Source organism: Condylura cristata, unplaced genomic scaffold (genome assembly GCF_000260355.1).
Source record: "Condylura cristata isolate star-nosed mole 26May11 unplaced genomic scaffold, ConCri1.0 scaffold00019, whole genome shotgun sequence".
NCBI classification, from domain to species: Eukaryota; Metazoa; Chordata; class Mammalia; order Eulipotyphla; family Talpidae; genus Condylura; species Condylura cristata.
In genome coordinates this window covers 6,604,784-6,628,364 of record NW_004567120.1, presented here as the reverse complement: position 1 = coordinate 6,628,364, position 23,581 = coordinate 6,604,784, and the positions used below count along the sequence as shown (strand labels likewise).

The window sequence follows — 23,581 nt, the reverse complement described above, 5'->3', positions numbered from 1 at the left end:
GAGATGGGAAAAAAAATGTACAAAATGATGTAAAAATAAACTTTGGTAATAAAATAAAAACAGAACAAAAAATTTAGTTTTAATATCAGGAGAATCTTTAAGGAATTGGTCCTTGAATAGGTAAAGGGGGAGTATGAGGCACTACCCAATTTAGTCAACAGAATGAACAAAATGGTAAGATATAAAATATACAAGTAAAAATGTTTGGTACACATTAAGTGAAAAAATTTAATTTGGTACAGAAATATGTCTGGAGACATATTTTTAGAACATGTGGCAAAGGTAGTGTATTGGGACCAACACACAATAGAACATGACAGGTGACTATTAGCATTTCTGTCCTTGTCTACACTCAATATCATATTTTTACTTTAAACTTGCTATTGTAGAATAATGTATACCACAACACATTAGCAAATTCTTCAAATCAGGAATATTTATTGATTTATTGAGATCAGTTGATGAATACTTTTTAGGACATTATTGTCTAGAAATGTGAATGCCAGGGTCAAGAAAACAAACAAAAAAAAACTTAAACATAAAAATGTTATGAGTTGGTAGTCATTCCCTTATCCCTTAGATCTGGAAGCTGAATCATAGGTGTACACAGGATTTCCAAGAAATAACGTATTTATAGAAGGAAGAATCCTGAGGAAAAATACTGGAGAATATGTAAACATAGAGGCAGGAAAGAAATTTACCTTTAAAATATAGTAGCTTTTGTTGCTGTTGTTGTTCTTCTGGCCATTTTTTCATGGGGTTCTTCAGTTTATTTTGGTTGAGTATTGTCTGTTCTTTGTATATCTTTGTGATCAGTACTTCATCATCATCATCATCATCATCATCATTATTATTATTATTATGTGAAAAATTTTTTTTCCCAATCAGTGGGGTGTCTCTTTGTTTTGGTTAATGTCTCTCTTTTTTTTTTTAAAGATTTATTTATTTGTGCATACAGAACGGGGTACAGGCCAGAGGTTCAGGGGCGGTGAGAGGCTTCACTAGACACAAAGTGGGGAACAGAACAGGCAGATCGACGAAGTACACTGCAGAGGGGAGCAGCGGGCGGGTCAGGAGAGGTCTGCCACGCCATGTGGTCACCTCCGGGGCAGGCGGGAATCGAACTCATGAGGAAGCGGCTTTAGATTCTCAATGCTGTGCTTTAACCCGCTGAGCCACCAGGGAGGGCCAGGTTAATGTCTCTTTTTCTGTAAGAATCTCTTTAATTTGATGTCTTCCCAGCTGTTTAGACTTTCCTTCACTATCCTTGCTTTGGGTGCTGTATCTTTAAAGATGTTATTGAGGTGTATGTCATATATTGTGCTGCTAATACTTTCTTCTATATATTTTATGGTTTCAGGTCTTATGTCTACTTCTTCAATCCATTTTGAGTAGTTTTTTGTGTATGATGTAAGGTAGTGAAATAGCTTCATTTTTTTTTTTTAGATTTATTTATTTGTGCATACAGAACTGGGGCACAGGCCAGAGGCTCAGGGGCGGTGAGAGGCTTCACCAGAGACAGAATGGAGAACAGAATAGGCAGATCAACGAAGTACACTGCTGAGGGGAGCAGCGGGTGGGCCAGGAGAGGCCTGCCGTGCCACGTGGATCACCTCTGGGGCAGGTGGGGATCCAACTCATGTGGAAGTGGCTTTAGCTTCTCAGTGCTGCTCTTTAACCCGCTGCGCCACCAGGGAGGGCACTAGCTTCATTTTTAATTTTTGCTGTAGCAGCCCAGTTTTCCCAGCACCACTTTTTGAACAAAGTTTCTTTGTTCCGTTGCATAGTCTTTATATTACTCAGCAAGTCAAAAAAGATAAACTCATACCATTTGCAGCAACATGGATGGAACTGGAGGGATCATGCTTAATAAATAAGCCAGAAATAAAGATAAATACTGGATGGTTTCACTCATAGCAGCAAGTGTAAGGGTCAACTAACAGCTATAAACCAGAGCCATTCTACGGGGGAGGAGAAGGGAATAGGATCAAAACTGGGGTGGGAAAAGCACACATGGGTGATGGCACATGGGTAAAGTGGTAAGTCCATGGGGATTACAATTGAGATGGAAAAAATGTATAAAATAAGAATGATATTATATATATATATATATATACACACACATATATATGTATATATATAGTTAAAGGAAGAATGTAAAAAATATTACAAGAATAAAATATAGTGGGGGAAGAAACAAAAAAGGAAAGTGGAGGATCAGGATAGTGTCAACTCATAAAAGAAAAAAAAAATCAAGATAAAGGTAAGCCGGTGACAAATCCTGGGAATCTGACTGTAGAACTTAGGTTATCAGAGGGAGAGGGAGAGAATAACGTAGAAAGGGAACATAAGTGACTCTGGTGTAGGTTTAATGGATGTTTTGGTGATAGCATCACCTGAAGGGGGAAATCCTATCCCTCTGAATCATATACTACATAGTAAACCAATGTTACTTTATTTTACACACACACACACACACACATACATATACACTTATATATATGTATATATATATTTCAAGAATGAAGTGAGAGTGGTGAAAGACAAAAGCTTTTTAAAAATTTATATATTTATACATGTTTTACATCATTGTTTATTTTTGTATAATGTTTGCTTTAGCTTTTGAGCATCATTTATAAAAAGACCCTGGGAAAAACACATCAAATTACATGCTGGGGTCATATAGGCCACTTGTTCTCTATACAATTACTACATAACACATGGGTTTCATAGATTGTGATTGAGGTCTTGAATATTCTCATTTAAATAGCAATTTATATATAACAGATGTTCTGGAAAATTGGGAGATTATTATATTCTTTATATTATGTATATATACATATACATACATACATACACACACACATAATAGAGCCATCATGCTAAATATTATATATTAAATTTGGGGCTTCTATGGATTTACCCCAGAGTTATTTCTTACTATAAAAAATGTTCTAATACTGACAATGAGCCCCTCCCAACCTTTTTAAAGACTTGTAATTGAGTTATAACACTGACATTGTGAAAATTACTTTCACGTACATCATTTGTTTTACATTTTCTTACCAAACAGTGAAGGATGACACTCATTTTATTATTGAAAGGTAACCAAGGATGAGAAATACTAAGTGATACAACAAACATCACACATCTGACAAATACAAGTATGGGTCCAAATTCAGGAATTCTGATTTGAAGTCTAGCGTTATTTTTCTTATATGATGTATCATATCTTCCCTTTGTTTTCATACATTTTAAACTGTAGTGTCCCATGATTTAATATAATTGACACCTAAACTTTATGATTTGGTAGTGTCTTGTTATATTAGGACTGAAAAGACAGAGTGTGTAAGAGTCAAATAAACTAGTTATGAAATCTGCCTTTTCGTGTGTGTGACTTAAAGCAAGAAACTACCCCCCTTGGCATCATTTTTCTCATATGTAAATGAGAAATTTAATGTCAGGATTTAATTAAATAATCCATGCAAAACACTTAGAGTGATGCTTGGCACATAGTGAGTTCTTAGTAAACACTAGCTACTTTGATGATTGCATTGTAGAAAGCAGTGGCCATTTGCAAGTAGTTGATAGTACTCTCTGATTAGTGGCACTCTGATAAACAGGTGCTGAAATTTAATAACAATGTTCCTTGAAAAGTTTTATGGCTAAATTAGTGGTCTATAATCATCATATTGTATTTTTACAAATAGCTAAATAATCTCTTTATAAGGCCCATCATTTAAAAAGCAGTTTCACAAGTTTCTGAAATGGTTATAACAGGCACCATGATAGTTGAAGTTGCAATTCAAAAGCAAATAAAAGGAATAATATTTCAAATACAATTAACAGGAAGCTTTTTTTGGACACCAATAATATAAAATTATTGATCTGAACTAGTTTTACAGATGTGATCAGAAAATTTTGATGTATTGAATGCATTTTCTATCATTTTAATGTAACATTTATAAGAAACAGTCTTCAAAATTCTTTAGCAAAACTGATCCCATAAAAAAACTTCATTATCAGTTTTCAAAACAGACCAATAGTAAATAATTGAAATATATAAATTCTGGCACAGAATCTAAAGAATATATTAATCTCTCAATTTTCCAGAACATCTGATATTATAAGAGAAAGAATATTGTTTTTATTCATTTCTACCTGTACATACAAAAAGGGGCTCAAGAGGTTAAAAAATAGCAATATATACAATATACATTTCCTTCATTTATTTTGCAGTTTGCTTATGATACTGTGTATCATCTCATAATTTCTCCACTTTAAATTCTTGTCACCATCCCAATGGTGACAAAGTTGATGAGCCCCCATTGTCATTTCTATAGGTAACGTTTCATATAATTAGACACAAAAGTGCAAAAACATGCAATCATATACCTTAGGTGCACATTAATTTTAATCAAATCTCTAAAAGTGGGGAACACTGACAGCTGAGGCTGTGTTATCAAACTGACATTCCAAAGACAATAGAAAGTTCTTCATTGTGGCCTTCCCATACATCCCAATAACTGGAACAGTTTTCTTGCTGACCAGAGATTATGTTTGGGTTTAAAAATGAATAGGGTTGCTCTATTTTCTACCACAAAGTCAATCAAATGGTGCCCCGCATTTACCTGGGGATTAACAAAGGAGAAATTACAATAGTTTTTTTTTTTCTTTTTTCAAATTAAGAGGATCTCCTGAACCCTGTTATTCTTCATCTGGGCCCTTATTCTGGATGATCATTTGCCTTCTTTCCTTCCTCTTTGCCCCTTGACTCCTCTGACTCTGTCACATGCTATTCTACAATGATTTTCCAAACCCCACTCTTTGCTGTCATCTGCCTCCGTTCTTTTGTTTCCACTTTCTCATACCTTTACCCCTTTATTGCTTCCAACCTTAGACAGCTGTTCTTCCAATAACTTTCTTTAAAATAAATGCATAAATTCTTCCTTAAATATTTGCTTAACCTGCTTTCTCTTCAAGTCCTGTTTTCCTTCTTTTCTTGAATCATAAGCCCTCAAGTCCATTTTCACACATTGGGAAGGATTCATCTCTATAGCACCTTCTTCCTTAATTAACTTCCTCCTTATATCTGGAATACTTGGCCCAAAGCACAACATATTAATCATTCAAGACTTTTCTGGAGTACTAGGATGCTCATCTGTGTAGATAATAAAGTTTATGTAATCTTTTCAAGGAACTTGGATCTTCATTGGCCTCTTGCTGAAGCCTCAGTATCTTTCCAGAACTTTTCTGTTTAGGAATTCTCAGCATTAGTTTTACCGATAAACACTTGTAATCGTGTCCAAACATTTCCATAACCCCATCACTGAAGTCCCACTGGTGCAGCCTTCTCTGGTTCCAAGGTTTTGAAATACTCCTGATGGACAAAATGAAGCTCTTCACTAGCTTTCCCTAAAACCTTCCTCCTTTTATTAGAAATTACCAATGTGTTTAACACAGATTGTATATCCACCCAAGTAGACCAATGGACATCAAAAATAGACACAAAATATTTGGCCTTCCTTGTGGAGTCCTGCTGGTATGGAGGGAAATTTTCTACAATTCAGGAGGTCCCCAGTGGAAAAGTGTTCCATAGCCAATAATATCCAGTAAGCTGACCCTCTTCATTCAATCATTCCACTGGAAACTGTTGCAGAAGGAACTGTCTTAGCCACAGTTAGCTGATTTGGCCAAACTGGGCTCCCGTTCTAGTACAAAAAGGAGAAGTTATTTCAGTTTTATTCTGGATGGTAGGAGAGGGGGCAAGAGACCTGTGGAGACTCCACAGTCTTTCCAGAAAGGGCACTGTTTGCACAGAAGGGATATGCTACTGGTATTTTTTTTTTAAGATTTATTTATTTATGCACACAGACTGGGGTACAGGCCAGAGGTGCAGGGGTGGTGAGAGGCTTCACCAGAGACAGAGTGTAGAACAGAACAGGCTGACTGACGAAGTACACTGCTGAGGGGAGCAGCAGGCTGGTCAGGAGAGGTTTGCGGCGCCATGTGAGTCAACTCCCTGGCTGGGGATCGAGTTCATGCTGCAGTGACTTCAGAGAGCTTCATAGTGCCGTGCTTTAACCCATTGTGCCACCAGGGAGAGCCCTCTGCTTAGTATCTTACTCAGGGCAGCCACCATGCACATACGACCTTTGGGCAGGAGTGACTAGATCATGGATTTCCCAGGACTGAGGGCATGTCCACTGATCTCCCATCCACACACCACATCTGGGCTATACTAGTCAAAAAGCTGCAAGAAAACTGCAAGTGGCACGTCTGTCTCCACTGTAATGGAAGGTGCACTGCCAGGCATATCCAGTACATAGAACTTTTGGTAAGGGGCTTTTGGACACGGGCTTCCAAGAGACTTAACACAAACCCAACCCTCTCTCCTTTGGGGTGTCTGGATCTGCATCCAGAGATTGTAATCAGATGACCACAAGAAACAGCCTGCAAACAAAAGGCTTCTGGTGTCTGATAGCCATGGTGGGTTATCAGAAGCGGTAACTGCCTCCCCACTCAGTGAACTGTATTGGGATTCCATGGAATGTCCAATTTGCTACTGCTGGAGAGTACAGAATTCCAGATGGGAAGATGTAGTACAGAAATATTGGCAGACAAATAAATGCAAGTCAACTTGAGAATTCAAGGGAATATGTCACCATAAGAAGGGAGCAACTTTTTAGAAACATAACCACAAAGATATGGAAACTCTTACCATCCTACCAGAGAGAGAGTTCAAAACTGCTAATAAAGAAATTCAAATAAATGAAAGGCAACTCAGCAAATGTGGAAAAAATAATGACATGAGAAATGTATGAATGGAATTTAGAACCTAAAGGCTTAGAACTCATACATTCAACCAAAGAAAAATAAATAACTCGAACAACAATTGGGTGGAAGAGCTAACTAGATACATCTACAAACAAGACAGAGATAGCCAATAGGCACATGAAAAATATTCATCATCACAAATCTTATGGGAGATGCAAATTACAATGAGATGCTATCTCACACCTATGAGAATGGCCCACATCAAAAAGACCAGAAATAACAATTGTTATGGGTGCAGAGAAAGAAGAACCTGATTACACTGTTAATGGGAAAGGAGACTGGTGCAGCCCCAATGGAAAACCTATGGGGGCTTCTGAAAGTATAAAAATTGATTTACCAGGCCCTCCCTGGTGGCGCAGCGGGTTAAAGCACAACACTGAGAATCTAAAGCTTCTTCCTCATGAGTTCGATTCCCGCCTGCCCTGGAGGTGACCACATGGCGTGGCAGACCTCTCCTGGCCTGCCCGCTGCTCCCCTCAGCAGTGTACTTCGTCGATCTGCCTGTTCTGTTCCCCACTCTGTCTCTGGTGAAGCCTCTCACCACCCCTGAGCCTCTGGCCTGTACCCCAGTTCTGTATGCACAAATAAATAAATCTTTAAAAAAAATTGATTTACCATATTACCCAGCAATTCCAGTCCTAGATAGACAAAACACTAAGTCAAGGGGATGTATGCATTCTGATGTTCATTCCAGAACTAGCTATAATAGCTAAGTTATAGAAACCATCCATGTGTCCATGGACATAGACATGCATCAGAAAAAAAAATGTATATATATATACACACACAAACAAAACAGAATACGACTTACCTATTAAAAATAATGAACTCTTGCCATGTGTGGCAAAATGGATGGAACTGGAAAGGATAAGGGAGAGAGTGGAACAGGTAACTTATTCAAAGACATATAGAGGCAAACTCCCCAAAACTGGGCAAGGAAACGAATATAAATGTTCATGAAGCCAGAAAATAGCTAGTCATCCAAATATCATTATATCTACATCAACACCTATTGGTGAAACTACCAAGAATACAAAATAAAGCAAGACTATTGACTATGGCTCTGGGGTCAAAACATATAATGGAAATACCATAAGACTGACCTCAGATTTCTTGGAGGAAATACCACTGTCAAGTAGAAAATGAAATGACATATTTAAAATACTCAATGGAAAAAAAATGCCAGTCAAAAAATACTATATCCTTCAAGATTCTCTTTTAGGAAAATCATATAAAAATTATATAATTATATCAGAAGATGTAGAAAACATATTTTAAAAGATTTTACATATATTTGTGAGTAAAAAAACTGGAATATGTGCAACATTCCTCAATATAATAAAAGCCATTTATGACAAGCTCAGGCTAATGTTATATTCAATAGTGAAAAACTGAAAACCTGTCCACTAAGATATGGCACAAGGCTAGGTTGTCCACTATTACCACCACTACTCAACATAGTATTGGAGCTAGAGAAATCATGCAAGAGAAATATATAAAGTAATAAAAATATGAAAGAGGTAAAACTATAACTATATGTAGATGACACACAAGGAACACCATAATGACTCCACTAAAAAAACTATTTGAAATAATAAATTAATTCAATAAATCGGCATGGTACAAAATCAGTTATATTTCTACATGTAAACAATAAGAGAATGAAATACAGAAAATTTGCAACAAAAATAATTAAATGTCTTGTGTGAATTTAACAAAGGAGGTGAAAGAACTATACAATGGAAACTATAAGTTATTGTACAAAAGAAGATATACACAAATAGAAAGCTATTCCTTTATCTTGGAGTAGAAGAACAGACAATGCTAAAATGGCCATTTTAACAAAGCAATTTATATATTCAGTGAAATCCTCATCATGGCTTCAATCTCATTCTTGAAAGAAATAAAACAATCCTTAAATTCACATGGAACCACAAAATACCTCAAATTGCCAAAGCACACATGACAAAAATGAGGAATATTGGTGGTATCACATTTTCAGACTTCAAATGAAGCTACTAAACTCTAATAATCAAAAATAATATGGTACTTGAATAGAAGAAAAGACACACATACCAACAAACTAATGGAATAGAATTGAGACTCCAGAAATTAAACTGTACATCTATGGATAGTAAATCTATGACAAAAAAATTCATTGGAAAATGGATTCTCTTCAACAAATGGTATCGGGAAAAATGGACAGCCACATACAATAGAGTGAAATTAGACCATCAACTCACTACACACAGTAATTATTTAGAACGGATTAGAGACACAGATAAAAGAACTGAAGCAAACTGCATTAAAGAAAATATATTCAGTCACTTTATATCTTCTATTTTATTTTTTAAAGTTTTATTTATTTTTCTTTATTGAGATAACATTGGTTAACAACACTGTGTGATTAAAGAGTAGCTTTACACCTCATCAGATTTATGTTACTACTCTTGATAACTTTCAATTGGTGAAATCAGGCCATTACATTTAAAGGAACTAATGAAACATAAATGCTTATTGTCCTTTCTGTTATTTTTAAACTTTTGTTTATGCTTTTATTTTTCGACATTTTACGTCTATGGTTTGTTGGTTTGACTTCATTTTCTAAGTTGTTCCTTCTATGCAAAGTAGTTTGGAGGTTCTGCTGAATTTAGTGCATAGAGGAAAATTTTCACGCTCTGTTGGATGGTCTGATTTCAATCTCCTTCGATGTGCCACACTTTCCTTCTCCTCCTCCCTCTTCCTCTGTAGCGCCAGCGAGGCACAGAGCAGGTTCTCTATGACCCTGGCAGAGGGTAAAGAAAGAGTCCAGGAGCCCTCGGTGGCTTTTCCAGGCTTTGTTATCTTTCTACACCATTTGTAAAGAGGCAATCAGGTGCAGGGCAGGCAGGGGTGGTGGGGAGCTGGGAGGCTGACGCGCCTTCCAGCCCCCGGCTATCTACTCTTTCTGGGCTCTTTGGCCTTCTCTCCTGGTCTCTCTGCTGACCTCTATTGCCCCACTGTCCCCTGCCACCACCCTCTGCTCTCTGCTGCTGCCCATCTATGCTCAGTCTCTGGCTCAGGTGCACCCACTCCGACACACCCACACCACACTGCAAGTATCGCCGTCAGGCTCGCGTATAAGACCGAAGGCGTTGTTCATAGACGCTAATGGCAAAGGGGGGGAGAGGCGTGGGAAAAACCTTATCACTTCCATTTACCCTACATCCTCATTATATAATTGAGGTGTCCCGTATCTTTAGGTTTGAATTTTTTCTTGCTTTGCATTAGCCCGTTAGACTTCTTTCATATGTGGACTGGTGTTACCTTCTTTCAGTTTTTCTTTTTCAGTGAAACTCAATTAACCTTCATTCTGTCTTGGATGATAGTCTTGCAGGATAAGATCTCTAAGCTGGAAGAATTTTTCCTTGAGTACTTTAAATACCTCTTCTCATTCCTTTCTTGCCTATAAATTTTCTACTGAAAAGTCCATGGTCAATCTAATAGGTGTTCCCTTATAGGTTGGTTCTTTTTCTTCATGATTTTAATATCTTCTCATTGGCTTTCAACAGTCCAATTTTAATGTGTTTGGAGTATGTTGTTCAGGCATTAATCTGTTTGGAACTATTTGGGTCTCTTGAATCTAGTTGTCTGATTCATTTCCCACGTTGAGATGGTTTTTAGAAAGTATTTAAATCAATAGTATATACCTTTCTCTTTTTCCTCTTGAACTCCCAGGATAGAGACGATAGAGATAACATTTTTCTGCAGGTTGTCTCAAAAAGTTGTTACACTGTTTTCATTTGTATTTTTTTATTTCTTTTTTTGTTCTGTTTATGTGTTCTCTGCCACCCTATTTTTAAGCTCACCAATTCTCTTCTTTTTTTAGATACATTAGTTCCACTTGTAACAGTCTCAAATTTTCTCAGTATTTATTTTTTCCTGATTTTTCACCATCCATTGTTTTTCTTAATTCAGCAAGCATGGTTTTACTTTACCTTAATCTCATCAGAAGGAGTCTGTAGTTCTGTTGCACTGAGACTACTTTTGGGTGTTTTTGTTTGTTTGCTTTTGTTGTTTATGCTTTGCTCTGGCAAGTGTTATATGTTCTTCTGTCTCTTCAGTTAAATTGTATGGCTTATAATAGGATTTTCGCTTGTTATTTTTTAAAGATTTATTTATTTATGCATACAAGAACTGTGGTGTAGGCCAGAGGTTGGGAGGAGTGTGGAGGGGGAGAAGATTCACCAGAGAAAGAGTGGGGAAAAGAACAGGTGGATTGACTGAAACACACTGCTGAGGGGAGCAGCGGGTGAGACAGGAGAGGTCTGCTGTGCCACATGAGTGACCTCCCTGGCTGGGGATTGAAGTAGTGTTGCAGTGGCCATGGATAGACTCATAAAGCTGCACATTAACCCCTTGCACCACCACCAGGGAGAGCCCACTTTTATTATTTTAATAGATCGAGTTCTACAAGCTGGGAGAAATCCAAGGTTTTGTACCCAAGGTCCTTAGGTGTCTATCTTTACATAGACTGATGCCTTTGCATCTGTTCAGATACCTGGGGCACTGGTGCTGATCAGGGGTAACTGGCAGGAAGGAACCAGTAAAGTATCACACTTAATATTAGCACCCAGTGAGCATGAAGGGTTCAAATCTCCTACAGTGCTGTAGGTACCAGACCAACTCCTCACCCAGAATCTCTCATACAGTCTCTTACCAGCCTCAGTGTTGAGGTTGTGTCTGAATTATAGATGAAATGCAGGATGAATACTGTACTTGAGACAGGGTCATAGCCAGAAATCTTTGATTTTAAATGAAGCCATGGACCTTGAGGCACTTGTTTGTGAGAACACTCAGTTGTCTGAGTTTTAGTGCTGTATAGGTATATGCCAGTATAGAGCATATCACCACCACAGGCTGAAAATAATAGCCTGTTTATGAGGAGACACAGGTGATACAGAATGACTCTCCTGGCCAGTTTTGGCTAGAAATGTTCTGGATTGGAAGTCTCAGGTTCAAGCTAGTAATCATCATTTATACCACTAATCCTACAATTCTCCAGTGGTACACCCACTGCCTTGCATGCCCGCCATGTGCACACCCCTCTCCAGTGGAGTGCCTGGTCTCCAAAGTCCCCAATGTAAGCATGTGCCCTTGAGTGAACAACAGTAGAGGGACTTTGCATATCAGCTGCATTTCACTTTCTTGGGTTGTACTTCTCCAGTATATCTCTAAGCACAGTTCAGTTGCAATGCTCCTACTGATCCTGATATATGAGGTGGTCATGCATTTGTTTCAGGGATTGACTTTTTTGTTTGTTTGTTTGTTTTAGAATTTAGTTGTGGATATATGGAGGAATCAAGAAAAGGTATCTTCGCTCTGCTGCCATTTTGCAGGAAACAACTCACAGGAAAATGTAGGTAAAAGTTATAACTAGAAATTACCTCACACCTGTGAGAATGGCACATATTAAAATGACTCCAAACAACAAGTGCTGGAGAATATGTGGAGAAAGTGGAGCCCTATTACACTGCTAACTGGAATGTAATCTAGTGCAGCCATTTTGAAAGGTGACCTGTATTTACTTTTAAAAATTAAAAATGGAAATACAATATCATATATCAATACCACTCTTTTGACATCTATCTGAAGTACATGAAATTAGTAATTAAAAACTTATGTGCTCTACTATGTTCTCTCATTTCTATTTAGAATTACTGAATAACAAAAGATACCGAATTGTATCTTTCATTTTCCTTTATATATTTTAATTAATTATAAAACAATATTTGTAATAATTGTATTTTCATAAGCCCAATATATTAATCTCTCATGTAAATATAAATAATATTCAGAAGATGCATTTCCAAACACCTGAATAATACCATGAGAGCTGAAAGATAAGTGTAGTATCTGATATAGTCTCAGGAATAATAAAGAAACATCTGCTTGAACAGGGAATATTTACAATATTATAGTGTCAATGTTTAGCACAAAATCATCCTGTAAACATAAATTATTCTGTTTGTATTAGAAAATGATAAGACTTTTATTCTAGATAAGATATACCGTAGATTCTTATGATCAAAGGAGTTGAAAACCAGGGTTTTAAATCTTCCAATAAATGCATTCAATACAAAACACAGATATCAAAAAGCCCTGCCAGCAGTTTCAAATACCAGTGGTTGTGAAGTGAAGTAGTTGATTTGACTTTGTGTCTTTGCTTCCAAATGGGTAAACTAGGATGGCTAGTCCCTGCTCTATTTTAAAGAAATCCAGAACTGCCTATTAAAAACATATAACACAATGTCACAATGTGCAATTGTTTGACAAAATCTGTGGAAAAATAAATTCTTCACATAACTGCTTAGCTAGCTTAGCCAAATTATTTGCTTCAAAACTAAATTAGGAATTTTGGTAAGTCATTTTGGACAGAGTCTAAGTGGAAGCCACTGCCAGGACAGCCCGGATCCCATACACCTGTGAATATCTTTATATTACAATTACATACAAAATTCAAATTATCATTTGAAACACGTTTTACACTAACTGTCACCCAAACTTATAAGGCATAGTTTGAGACAGGATAGCTGAAACACTCTAATGATAATTATTCATTTTCTGGAAATTTCCATGTAATATCAAATCTGGCATTTTGTAATTTCTAGAGCTATAGATCATTTTTAAATCATGATGATATTACACAAAACAGATGTGAAAACATATGCTTGCTTCAGTTGTATAAACTGTTTACTTGTCATAATAAATGTTGAGAGTTCCACTTTAAATGCACTCTCCTCTAATACTAAATCTATTTGAGGAAATACATTTTATGGCAGTATCACAAATACACTGGCAGAAATTGATATAAAAATTTTATTTGATGTAAAGTTTTCACTATAGCTGAGGTACAGCTTAGAATGTGATTCCTATTAATATCCTCATGAGGATGTGTGGCCAACCTACTTGATTGAAATGAGTAAAACTGCAATTCCACACTAAGAGATTCAAAAATTCTAGTGCATACCGCTGTGTATTTTATGAAAATCCATTACTGTACATCTTTACTAGCACTCCAGGTGATTTCTTCATAAGACACAGCAGTGTGTGGCTGAGCACTGCAGCAAACAAGCCAGCTTTAAATGCCTTTCTAACTTACGGGATTTGCAGTTCTCATGAAATCACATGTATCATGTACAGCTTGAGATTTTCCTAGAAAAAGCTTCTTTCTACCAAGTTGTCCCAAATACTGCCCCAAAATGATAGATAAAAGGCCTCAGGAACAAATTGTTGCTGGATTATGAATGAAGTTTCATTTTCACTAGAATTTCATACCTGTGTGAGCATTTGTATAGTTAATATGCAGAATCTAACGTTTGTTCTGACAACTATTTTGATATCAATCATTTACATCTTGGAGATCTAGAAAGCTTTTTAGTATTTGGACAAGAATAGCAAGACACATGACAGAAACCAACCACAGATCAATTAAAACCATACATTATTTCAAATTCTAGAACTAAAATTCTCATCTATGTGATCAGGAAGCAAGTTTATTCTAGAGAACAAAGGAAAGTTCTCCATTAAACTCTTCAGTGCATGAATCTTTCGCCTGTATATTATGAACATCTTTAACAGAGAGAGATGTACTTTATCATGAAGTACAAACCAACTTATGACCTGATAATTTATGTTAGGTTATATTCTTTAACTTATAATTACTGCCTAACTCATGTTGACAGTGATAATATACAGCTTATAGTATCTGTTGATATATATTTCTTTTTCTTACCTCTTAAGTAAGTTCTACTCAGCTTGAATATTAGGTAAGCATGGCTCTGAAATTCTTTTTTTGAAGATTTATTTATTTATGCAAATAAGAACTGGGGTATAAGCCAGAGGTGGGGGATGGGGTGAGAGGATTCACCAGAGACAAGAGTGGGAAGTAGAACAGGTGGATCTACTGAAATACACTGGTAAGGAGAGCAGGTGAGATAGGTGTGGTCTGCCGTGCGTGCCTATGTCGGTCAGCTCCCTGGCTGGCTGGGGAGCTGCATAGAATTCATACTGCAGTAGCTGGCACGCTGTGGCTTTATAGTGCTGTGTCTTTAACCCCGGTGCCACCAAGGAGGCCTGACTTTGAAATTCTTGCTCTCCCTAGCTTCTTTAAATAGATAACCTAAGGAAAAGCTGGATATTGTACAGAGTGACACATGTAGCTAAGTGGATTTTAAAGCTAGTTGACATTTTATCTATCAATGTATGATATAATTACTTCATTGGACTAACTTGCTAAGTATTCATTTGAAATGTCCTCATTAGAATATATTCTTTGGGCCCTCCCTGGTGGCGCAGCAGGTTAAAGCATTGCACTAAGAAGCTAAAGCCACTTCCGCATAAGTTCAATCCCTGCCTGCCCCGGAGGTGATCCACATGGCGTGGCAGACCTCTCCTGACCCGCCCGCTGCACCCCTCAGCAGTGTACTTCATCTATCTGCCTGTTCTGCTCCCCACTCTGTGTGTGGTGAATCCTCTCACCATCCCTGAACCTCTGACCTGTACCCAGTTCTGTATCCATAAATAAATAAATCTTAAAGAATATATTCTTTAAAATCACTTTTCAGTGATTTATCTAATCTCCATGACAGCAACTCAGTTTTTCAAACATAAACAGCAAGTGATGAATCACTTAAACATAGTCAATAAAGTACATATATAATAAAAGAGAATTAGACGTCTCTGTGAAGTCAGAATTAAAGGGGTTAAGGTATATCTTCCAACCATAGACACAGTCAAACTTTGGGCTGATGTATAGTTTAACATAACATCAGATAAACAAATTTCAAATAAACTATGCTTTTACAACTGAATTTATCTAAAGTCATATGGATCAATTCTGACTTACGGAAATATGGATAGAACATAAAATACTGGGATGTAATAGAATTAGGATCTATACGTGTACATCAAATAAGCAAATATAATTTTACCTTTATTTTCTCTTTGAAATTTTTTGATAGTTGGTCCATTATCCTGATCAACAATAAGTTCCTCTCTATTGTTGGGCATCATAACTATAAATAAGAGATATAGCTAAGTAATTTTCTATACAAAAACACTCGAAAGACACAGAAACATTACATATAGGGATTACTTTATATGTAAAACAACTAATATGAATTTTTACACTTCTACTTCTGAAAGTGGAAAAATTTCTTTTGGTATGACGATTATTTAATTTAAAAATCACTAAGCCACACAATCATGTGAATTTTAAAGTGTAAGTGACACATAGTACATATATATTTATCAACAAATTTCCTTTAAATATTTTGAAATATTTTCTCTGTTAAAATTCCTACACATATTAGCTGTTTGCCTCCATATTCAATCATATATTTGCCAAAATGCTTTGGAAAAGAATTTACTATTTAATTTCATAAGGTTAAAAACTCTGCATTTAGTTCATTTACAGTGTTTTTACAAATATATTTATAGCAAAATTGGTAGATGAAATGCAACATTTTGATGACATTAAGTCATCACAAAATATATTGAGAGAAAAAACATCAATTTTCATAGTCTATTTAATAATATTTATTATAATATATAGTTTTGCAAATAAAATACGGTCACTTTAAAACAAAACACATCAAAACTTTTCATTCATTTATAGGTAATCACAACCTAATGCTTGGACAATCATGGTATGTATACAAAAATTTTAATTATTACTAGGGAGGTAGAAATGTTTTATGCTTTCAAGACCTATTTTTTAGAACACCACATTGTTTTGGAAATAGCTGATTTTTCTTCTAACTTTAAGATACCATTCTCTTATAATTTATTTGTCACAGAGTGTGTTATCCTATATGTTTTGCTTTTAGCCACTACTCATTTAACAATTCTTTCACTTTCCTTTCCCTCGTTCATTATAATCTTTGTCATAAATACAAGGATTATACCTAACGAAGAATGTGTGTTTCGGTTCCTTGTTATTAATGGTCAGCTAGTTATATATCTGTGTATTGCTCAGGCTTCCTTAAGTCAGTTGTACTTAATATTTGAACAAGTTAGTCATGTCTACAGAACAGAGAAGAGCTAAATAAATGCTGTCATTTCTTTCAGAAATTAAACTTACTCCTGTAGAACTATTAGTCTGAAGCTATAGCTCTGTCATTTTTCACTATAGTTGTACATTAGCACCTTCAAGGAGATACTGAAAAGCTATCAAGGTACTGCTGCCATATTCTATTCCAGACCAGGTAAATGAGGTTCTGAGCTTCTAGTCTGTCCTTGAAAATTTGTAAGTGATCCACGGGTGGTACAATGCAGAAAGCCACTGAGTTTACTATGAAGTGAGAGAGTCACAAACAATATATAATATTAAGAGTTGGATGAATTTCTACAAGAGGAAAATTATAATTATCCTATATCGGCACAAACCCAGAATCTCATCTTCCTTAATTCCTCAAATAATTCTACTTATTCTCCCCCCCCCATAATCATACACAGTATTTTGAAATGTAACTATTATTAAGTGTAAAAATTTAGAATTCACATAAACAGTGTCCCTACAATAAGACTAAAAGAAGAGCAGGCATATTTTTCCTTAAAGAAAATGGATATTTAAGAAATTGGATTGTATAAATGCAGAAGATTAAGGAACAAATATTTACCTAGGTCACTTGATTTACAATTATTATATACTAAATGATAAGTTGCTAGAGTTGAATGTGTCTGGTATTTTCTGTATACCTGAGGAGAGTCAGAGAGCAGGAGGTGACAAGCAAGGTAGTGTCACACAGAAAAATATTTAAACTTATAATGTGTTTTTGCACATATTATTTTATCTGACCTCACAGAAATCCCATTATTAGGCAAATCAGTAATCATTTCCATAGAAACTCACAGTGGTTAAATGACATGCTCACAATGTCATAGTGCTAGAAATATGATTAGACTCAAGTATCCAATATGCCACATCACTGATATTACACGATTTTCAGAGTAGTATTTATGATATAAGATATCTGATAGACTGAAAAGAGATAAATGAATGGAAAGGCATGTTAAATATTTGTGACTTAAACTGTTGAATTTGTAGTAAATTATATACTAATTCACTTGTAAATCCCTACTAAGCCATCAACATTCTAAAGGATATTTGTCTTTCTTTTTTTTGTAAAGATGATGCAAATATTATTATATTTATATTATTATATTATATCAACTAATTATTAGATGATTGACATATTGAACTAACGTGTTATACAAATAGCCCATGGTACTATTCCCATGAGATCCAGCAATATAGAAGTGAAGGCCCCTCCAGAATTTTCATTTGATTGTTCCACAACAAAAATAATGACCACTCTAAAAAGTTACTCATATTAAAGTGGCATCAGCATCTTCTTTCTCCCCTCTCTATATTCTAATAAAAATTTTCCTGAAGTAAAATATTTGAATTTCTTCTTTTCAGGGCAGACACTTACCCATTCTCTCAGAATGATGTTCCATTTGAGAAGGTGAGCTTGAAACGCTGCTGCTGGGATGGGAGGAAGTCTGGCTCCCAGAGCGATGACTTTCTTCAAGAGAGGGAGCAGGAGAAGGACTCTCCTGGATCCGTTCCTGACACAAAATGGAAACAAAAGGAAATGCCATCTGTGCACCAAGTTTTTCGTATTGGTTGAATCGACAACATTTGAAATATTGACTTCTCCTTTATCCTGCAAACAATCACACCCATCATACCTGGTTTTAAACACATGCCTTTAAACAAAAGCATAGACTTTGTTCTTATGAGATTAATGGAATATTATGATGGCTAAATAAGCAGAGAAACATGAAAGGGCCCAGTGCCATGCTGGTTAGATGGTAAAGGATCAGGAAAAAACTAGTTTCATGCCCTTTGTAGAAAAATCACAAAAGATTATGAACATAATCTTAAAGTGAAGGTTACTATCATTGCAAGTTTCTCCATTGATGTAAAGTTCATGACAAGCCTTGTAGGGAGACCTTATTTTTGGATTAAGGAGATTTTCGAAAGTTAAACACTTGAGAGCTCTAAAATAAAACTCTCAAAGAGTGGCATTTAGTTTAGGTTGACTCTTTCGGCACGGATAAATATTAGGAAAACGAATAACAATATAATCTATAAGATCTTAGGAATTTATATTTAATTCCGTTCCCAGAATTGTTTGATAAATACAGGACACATGATGGGTTTTTAAAACTAATAATAACAATGCAAATTCCTTATAATTTATTCAAGTTTTCATAGTTTTAAACAAAAGTATTTCTTTCATATACTTCTAGAGTCACTGTTAAGACTCTCAAGATTATTGTGCTTATGAAAATTTCTGTTTATCATGATGTTATTCACTGTTTATGCAGAAAATAATGAAAAATTCTGACAGAATGATCAATAAAATATTCAGATAACATCCAAATAGCTTGGCTCATAAAAGAATCAAGTTTGAATGTTTATACATGCATGCAATATGTGTGATAGAGCAATAGATATGCTTGTACAGAAAATGTTGTATAAATATATATATAATTCATCAACAATAAATTTATTAAATTAAACATTCTAATAATCAATACTAATCATCATAGCATTAATAAGTGGCTTCTCAAATGCTGTCCTTATAGATTTTCATATTGATTTTGCATGACAAGACCAAATTTCAAAATCCCTTAATGAAAACCACTTTTTGTGCAAAAATAAGAACATGGGAGTTAAAGATTACAATTTCATTTTAGACATTACTATTTTGCAATGCCACATGCCTATTGGCCATCTGTATTTCCTCTTTGGAGAAGTGTTTTCACTTGTAATAGGGGAGATGCAAATTAAAACCACAATGAGAGACCATCTCACACCAGTAAAAATGGCAAATCTTAAAACAACTAGCTACAACAAATGTTGGTGAGGATGTGGAGACAAAGGAACTCTCCTACACTGATGGTGGCAATGCAAACTCATACAACCACTATGGAAAATTGTTTGGAGGTTTCTTGAACTGCTAAAAATGGAGCTTCCATATGACCCAGCAATTGCACTCCTAGGTATATATGCAAAGGACACAAAAATATGGATTCAAAAGGACACCTGCACCCCTATGTTTATTGCTGCTCTATTTACAACTGGGAAGACATGGAATCAACCCAAATGCCCAAAAATAGATGGCTAGTTTAAAAAGATGTGGTACATATACACAATGGAATATTACCCAGCAATCAAAAAGGGCGAACTCATGCCTTTTGCAGCAACATGGATGGACCTAGAAGGGATCATGCTTAGTGAAATAGAAAGAAAAAGAAAAATACCAGATGGATTCATTCATAGCAGAAGCTTAAGGGATCAAGAAGAAAAAAAAATCATAATAAAGAAAAAATTGTAAACAATGAACAACTACGAACCAGAGATATTTTACAGGTGTGGAGAGGGGCATGGGATCAAAACTGTTGTGCAGAGTACATAGGACTATGGTGATGGCACACAGGTGCATTGGTGGTAGGAAGTCTACGGGGATTACAACTGAGATGATTTAATACACAACATGAAGAATGATGTAAAAATAAATAAATAAAAATAAATCCTAAAAAAAGGATAAGAAAAAAAAAATGCAATGTCTATCATCATTATTCAGGCAGAATAATGGGACTGCGGAGATGTCTGGTCCACATTCTCACAACTAGAACCTGCGAATATGTGGCCTTACATGGAAAATGGAGTTTTCAGATATGACTGAGAACCCTGAGATAGATAACGCAAATTAAATTATCTTGGAGTAAGAAAAGAGAGTCAGAAAGAGATGTGATTATGGAAGAATGATCAGAAGGCAATGTTTCTGACATTGAAGACAGAGTAAGAGTACCATGAGCAAGAAATGTGGGTGACCTCTAGAAAATGGAAAAGGGAAGGACACATTATTCCCTGGAAGCTACAGAAAGAAATGCAGCACTGCCAGCACATTGACTTTAGACCAGTGATATCCATGTCAGATATCTGACGTAGATAACAAATTTGAATTTGCACTGTTTTAAATCACTAAGTTCCATAATATGTCACAGCACCAATAGAAAAATAGTCACCAATGTTCATTTAAATACCATTTTGTAATATTGTTTAGCATTTAATAAATGTTTCTTAATTTTAATGAATAGTAACTTGGTTTATATTGGTTTCAGTGTCATAAGCTAATTGTATGTCACTAATTTTATATGGATATTACATATTAAAAGGTCTGTAACTTGTCATGCCTCAATACAATGATTCAAGACACACTATTACACATTTTACATATGCTAAATATACATAAATACGTCAACTTATCATGTCATATATATGTGTAAATCATGCGCAAATATGAAGGAGTGAAAATGTAACTCCAAAGTTATATGGACATGTAAATGTTTTACAATTTTTTATAGACAAAAACAGAGGAAACAATTTTTTTCAAATTCTATTTGTAGATATAGATCATAGATACATAGATAAATGTATAATCCTCATACACATCCTTTTACTTTCTGAAAAGACTAACAGTTTGTCAGTTGTGAAAACTTAAATTATGATTAATAAAATTCTTTAAATAGTATATGTATACATACATGTACATGCACACACACACACCAATGTGAAGAATTTAATGTATAAGGTCACAATTGTTTGTTTTTTATATTTCACTTTTGTGTGGTCCCAATGATTCAATGCCAAAATATGTGAAGAGAGTTGAACATTCATTATGTGTCTTTGAGTTATAGCACGAGAAATTTGCTGAAATTTATATACATTTCAATGAACTATGTTCATATCTAACAGATCGTGAATGAATGGAGTTATAGCAACTACTGAACAGAAATAGAATTGAACCTACAAAGTCACTGTGTAGTGGCCAACAGGAAAAATATACATAGCAATATATGATCCCCCAACAAAAATAAAAAATTTTTAAATAATCATAAAATTGATGGTTTATAAAAAGAGAACCCAGATGTCAGTGATATTGCTCTCTCATTCCACCTAATAAAAATGACTAATTTTAAACCTTTATATAATTGTTAAAACATGCACAAATAGAAAATTCTGTGTATGAGAAAAACATGATGCTGTAAAGAAGCTCGAAATATGTTTCAAATTAGCATGTGATCTGATAATATGGATTTAAATAATTTATTTAAACCCTGCCATTTTCAACAGCATTTTCAGCGAAACAATAACTAATTTTGCCAGCATGCTTTGGAGTGACAGTAACATTTTGCATGAAGTAACATGCTATTTTAAGATTTTGTAGCCTGAACTTTCCAAATTAATTAAAGGTTCAGTTCATTGTTACTCTGTTCCTAAGGCATCACAGAAATCAGACTTTCTCATCATGTAAACTACATTAGATGAGTCCAGTGCCTGATCTGAATTAAAGATTAGTGACCTTAAAAATCTACACTTGGGGGCCCTCCCTGGTGGCGCAGCAGGTTAAAGCACTGCACTAAGAAGCTTAAGCCACTTCCGCATGAGTTCGATTCCCGCCTGCCTGGGAGGTGACCACATGGCGCGGCAGACCTCTCCTGACCCGCCCGCTGCTCCCCTCAGCAGTGTACTTCGACAGTCTGCCTGTTCTGCTCCCCACTCTGTCCCTGGTGAATCCTCTCACCCTCTGCATCTCTGGCCTGTACCCCAGCTCTGTATGAATAAATAAATAAATCTTTAAAAAACAAATCTACACTTGACTATAGGCGTCATGGTGGTGGGTACAATGTTTTAACAACAGCTGAGTGGAGAGATACTATATAATACACAAATAAAGGTATAAACTATAGTTACAGGATCTGGCTATTAGAATAAAACATATCCTACTATTTAATTTGTGAAGTATATTAAACAATGTTCTATGGTAAAGAAAAAAGTTGCGACAAAATGATATTACTTATAAATATTTATTTATCTGATCTTAGAGATGCTGGAAGAGTTGCCTAGCATTGCACAGACTTGCACCCCTGGCAGCTGGTCAGGCCTGGTGCACAGGAGCAAGGAGAACACTTTCTTGGTCCAAATTCTGCCTCTGCTATCCTGAGCAGGGAAGTTTCTGCAAAAGGGGTGCGTGGAATGGTCACGGAGGTGGAAAGCTGGAGCCTTCGTAGTTCGGCTCACGCGGTGGTGGGAGACGGCATGTGAGGATCCAGTCTCTACTGCTCTTAGTTACTTTGCCTTGGCCTACCCTCAGATTCCTGCACCCCAGACTCTTCTAAGACCCTCTGGGCTGGTCCCCACATAGGCATCTCTAGTCCCAGCATTTGCTCTCAAGTCCTATCAGACAGGGCTTCTCCATGAGGAGCCGGTGGTCTCTTCCTCCACTTGTGAGGCCAGCTCCAGTCTCTTCCCAATGAGCCCACCTTGACTGCCATTTTGACATGGCTGGCTACTGCTTTCTCTGCTGAAGAGGTCAGCTGCATCTTGCCATGACCAGCTACAGCTTAGATTCTGGAATCCGAACCAAAGACAAGATCTGGGAAAGGATAACTCTGTCTCTCTATGATTGGGTTTACTCCAAGGGAATAAATAGGCTTTAGGTTCTGTTTGGTAGTTTGTGTATTGGAGCATGTTTGAAAGCATAATTTACTGCTTCTAAGGGTATGTTTTCATATGCATTGCATTTCATATTAGGGAGCAAGAAAATATTCTTTTCTTAGCTTTAATAATTTCAGGATTGCCAAATTAGTTAATAAGCTATTATAAAACAAGTTTATGTTAATG

At 35.9% G+C, this 23,581-nt stretch overlaps 1 protein-coding gene across 2 annotated transcripts in view; it reads right to left on the bottom strand.

The window, feature by feature from the left end:
- The window catches only part of DACH2 (dachshund family transcription factor 2), a 461,558-nt gene that overhangs the window by 43,412 nt on the left and 394,565 nt on the right, over nt 1-23,581 (bottom strand). For both annotated transcript variants that reach the window (XM_004685627.1, XM_004685628.1), the window contains one exon: nt 18,315-18,450. In XM_004685627.1, coding sequence (XP_004685684.1) covers nt 18,315-18,450 — 136 coding nt within the window. The remainder of the gene's footprint in view (nt 1-18,314; nt 18,451-23,581) is intronic.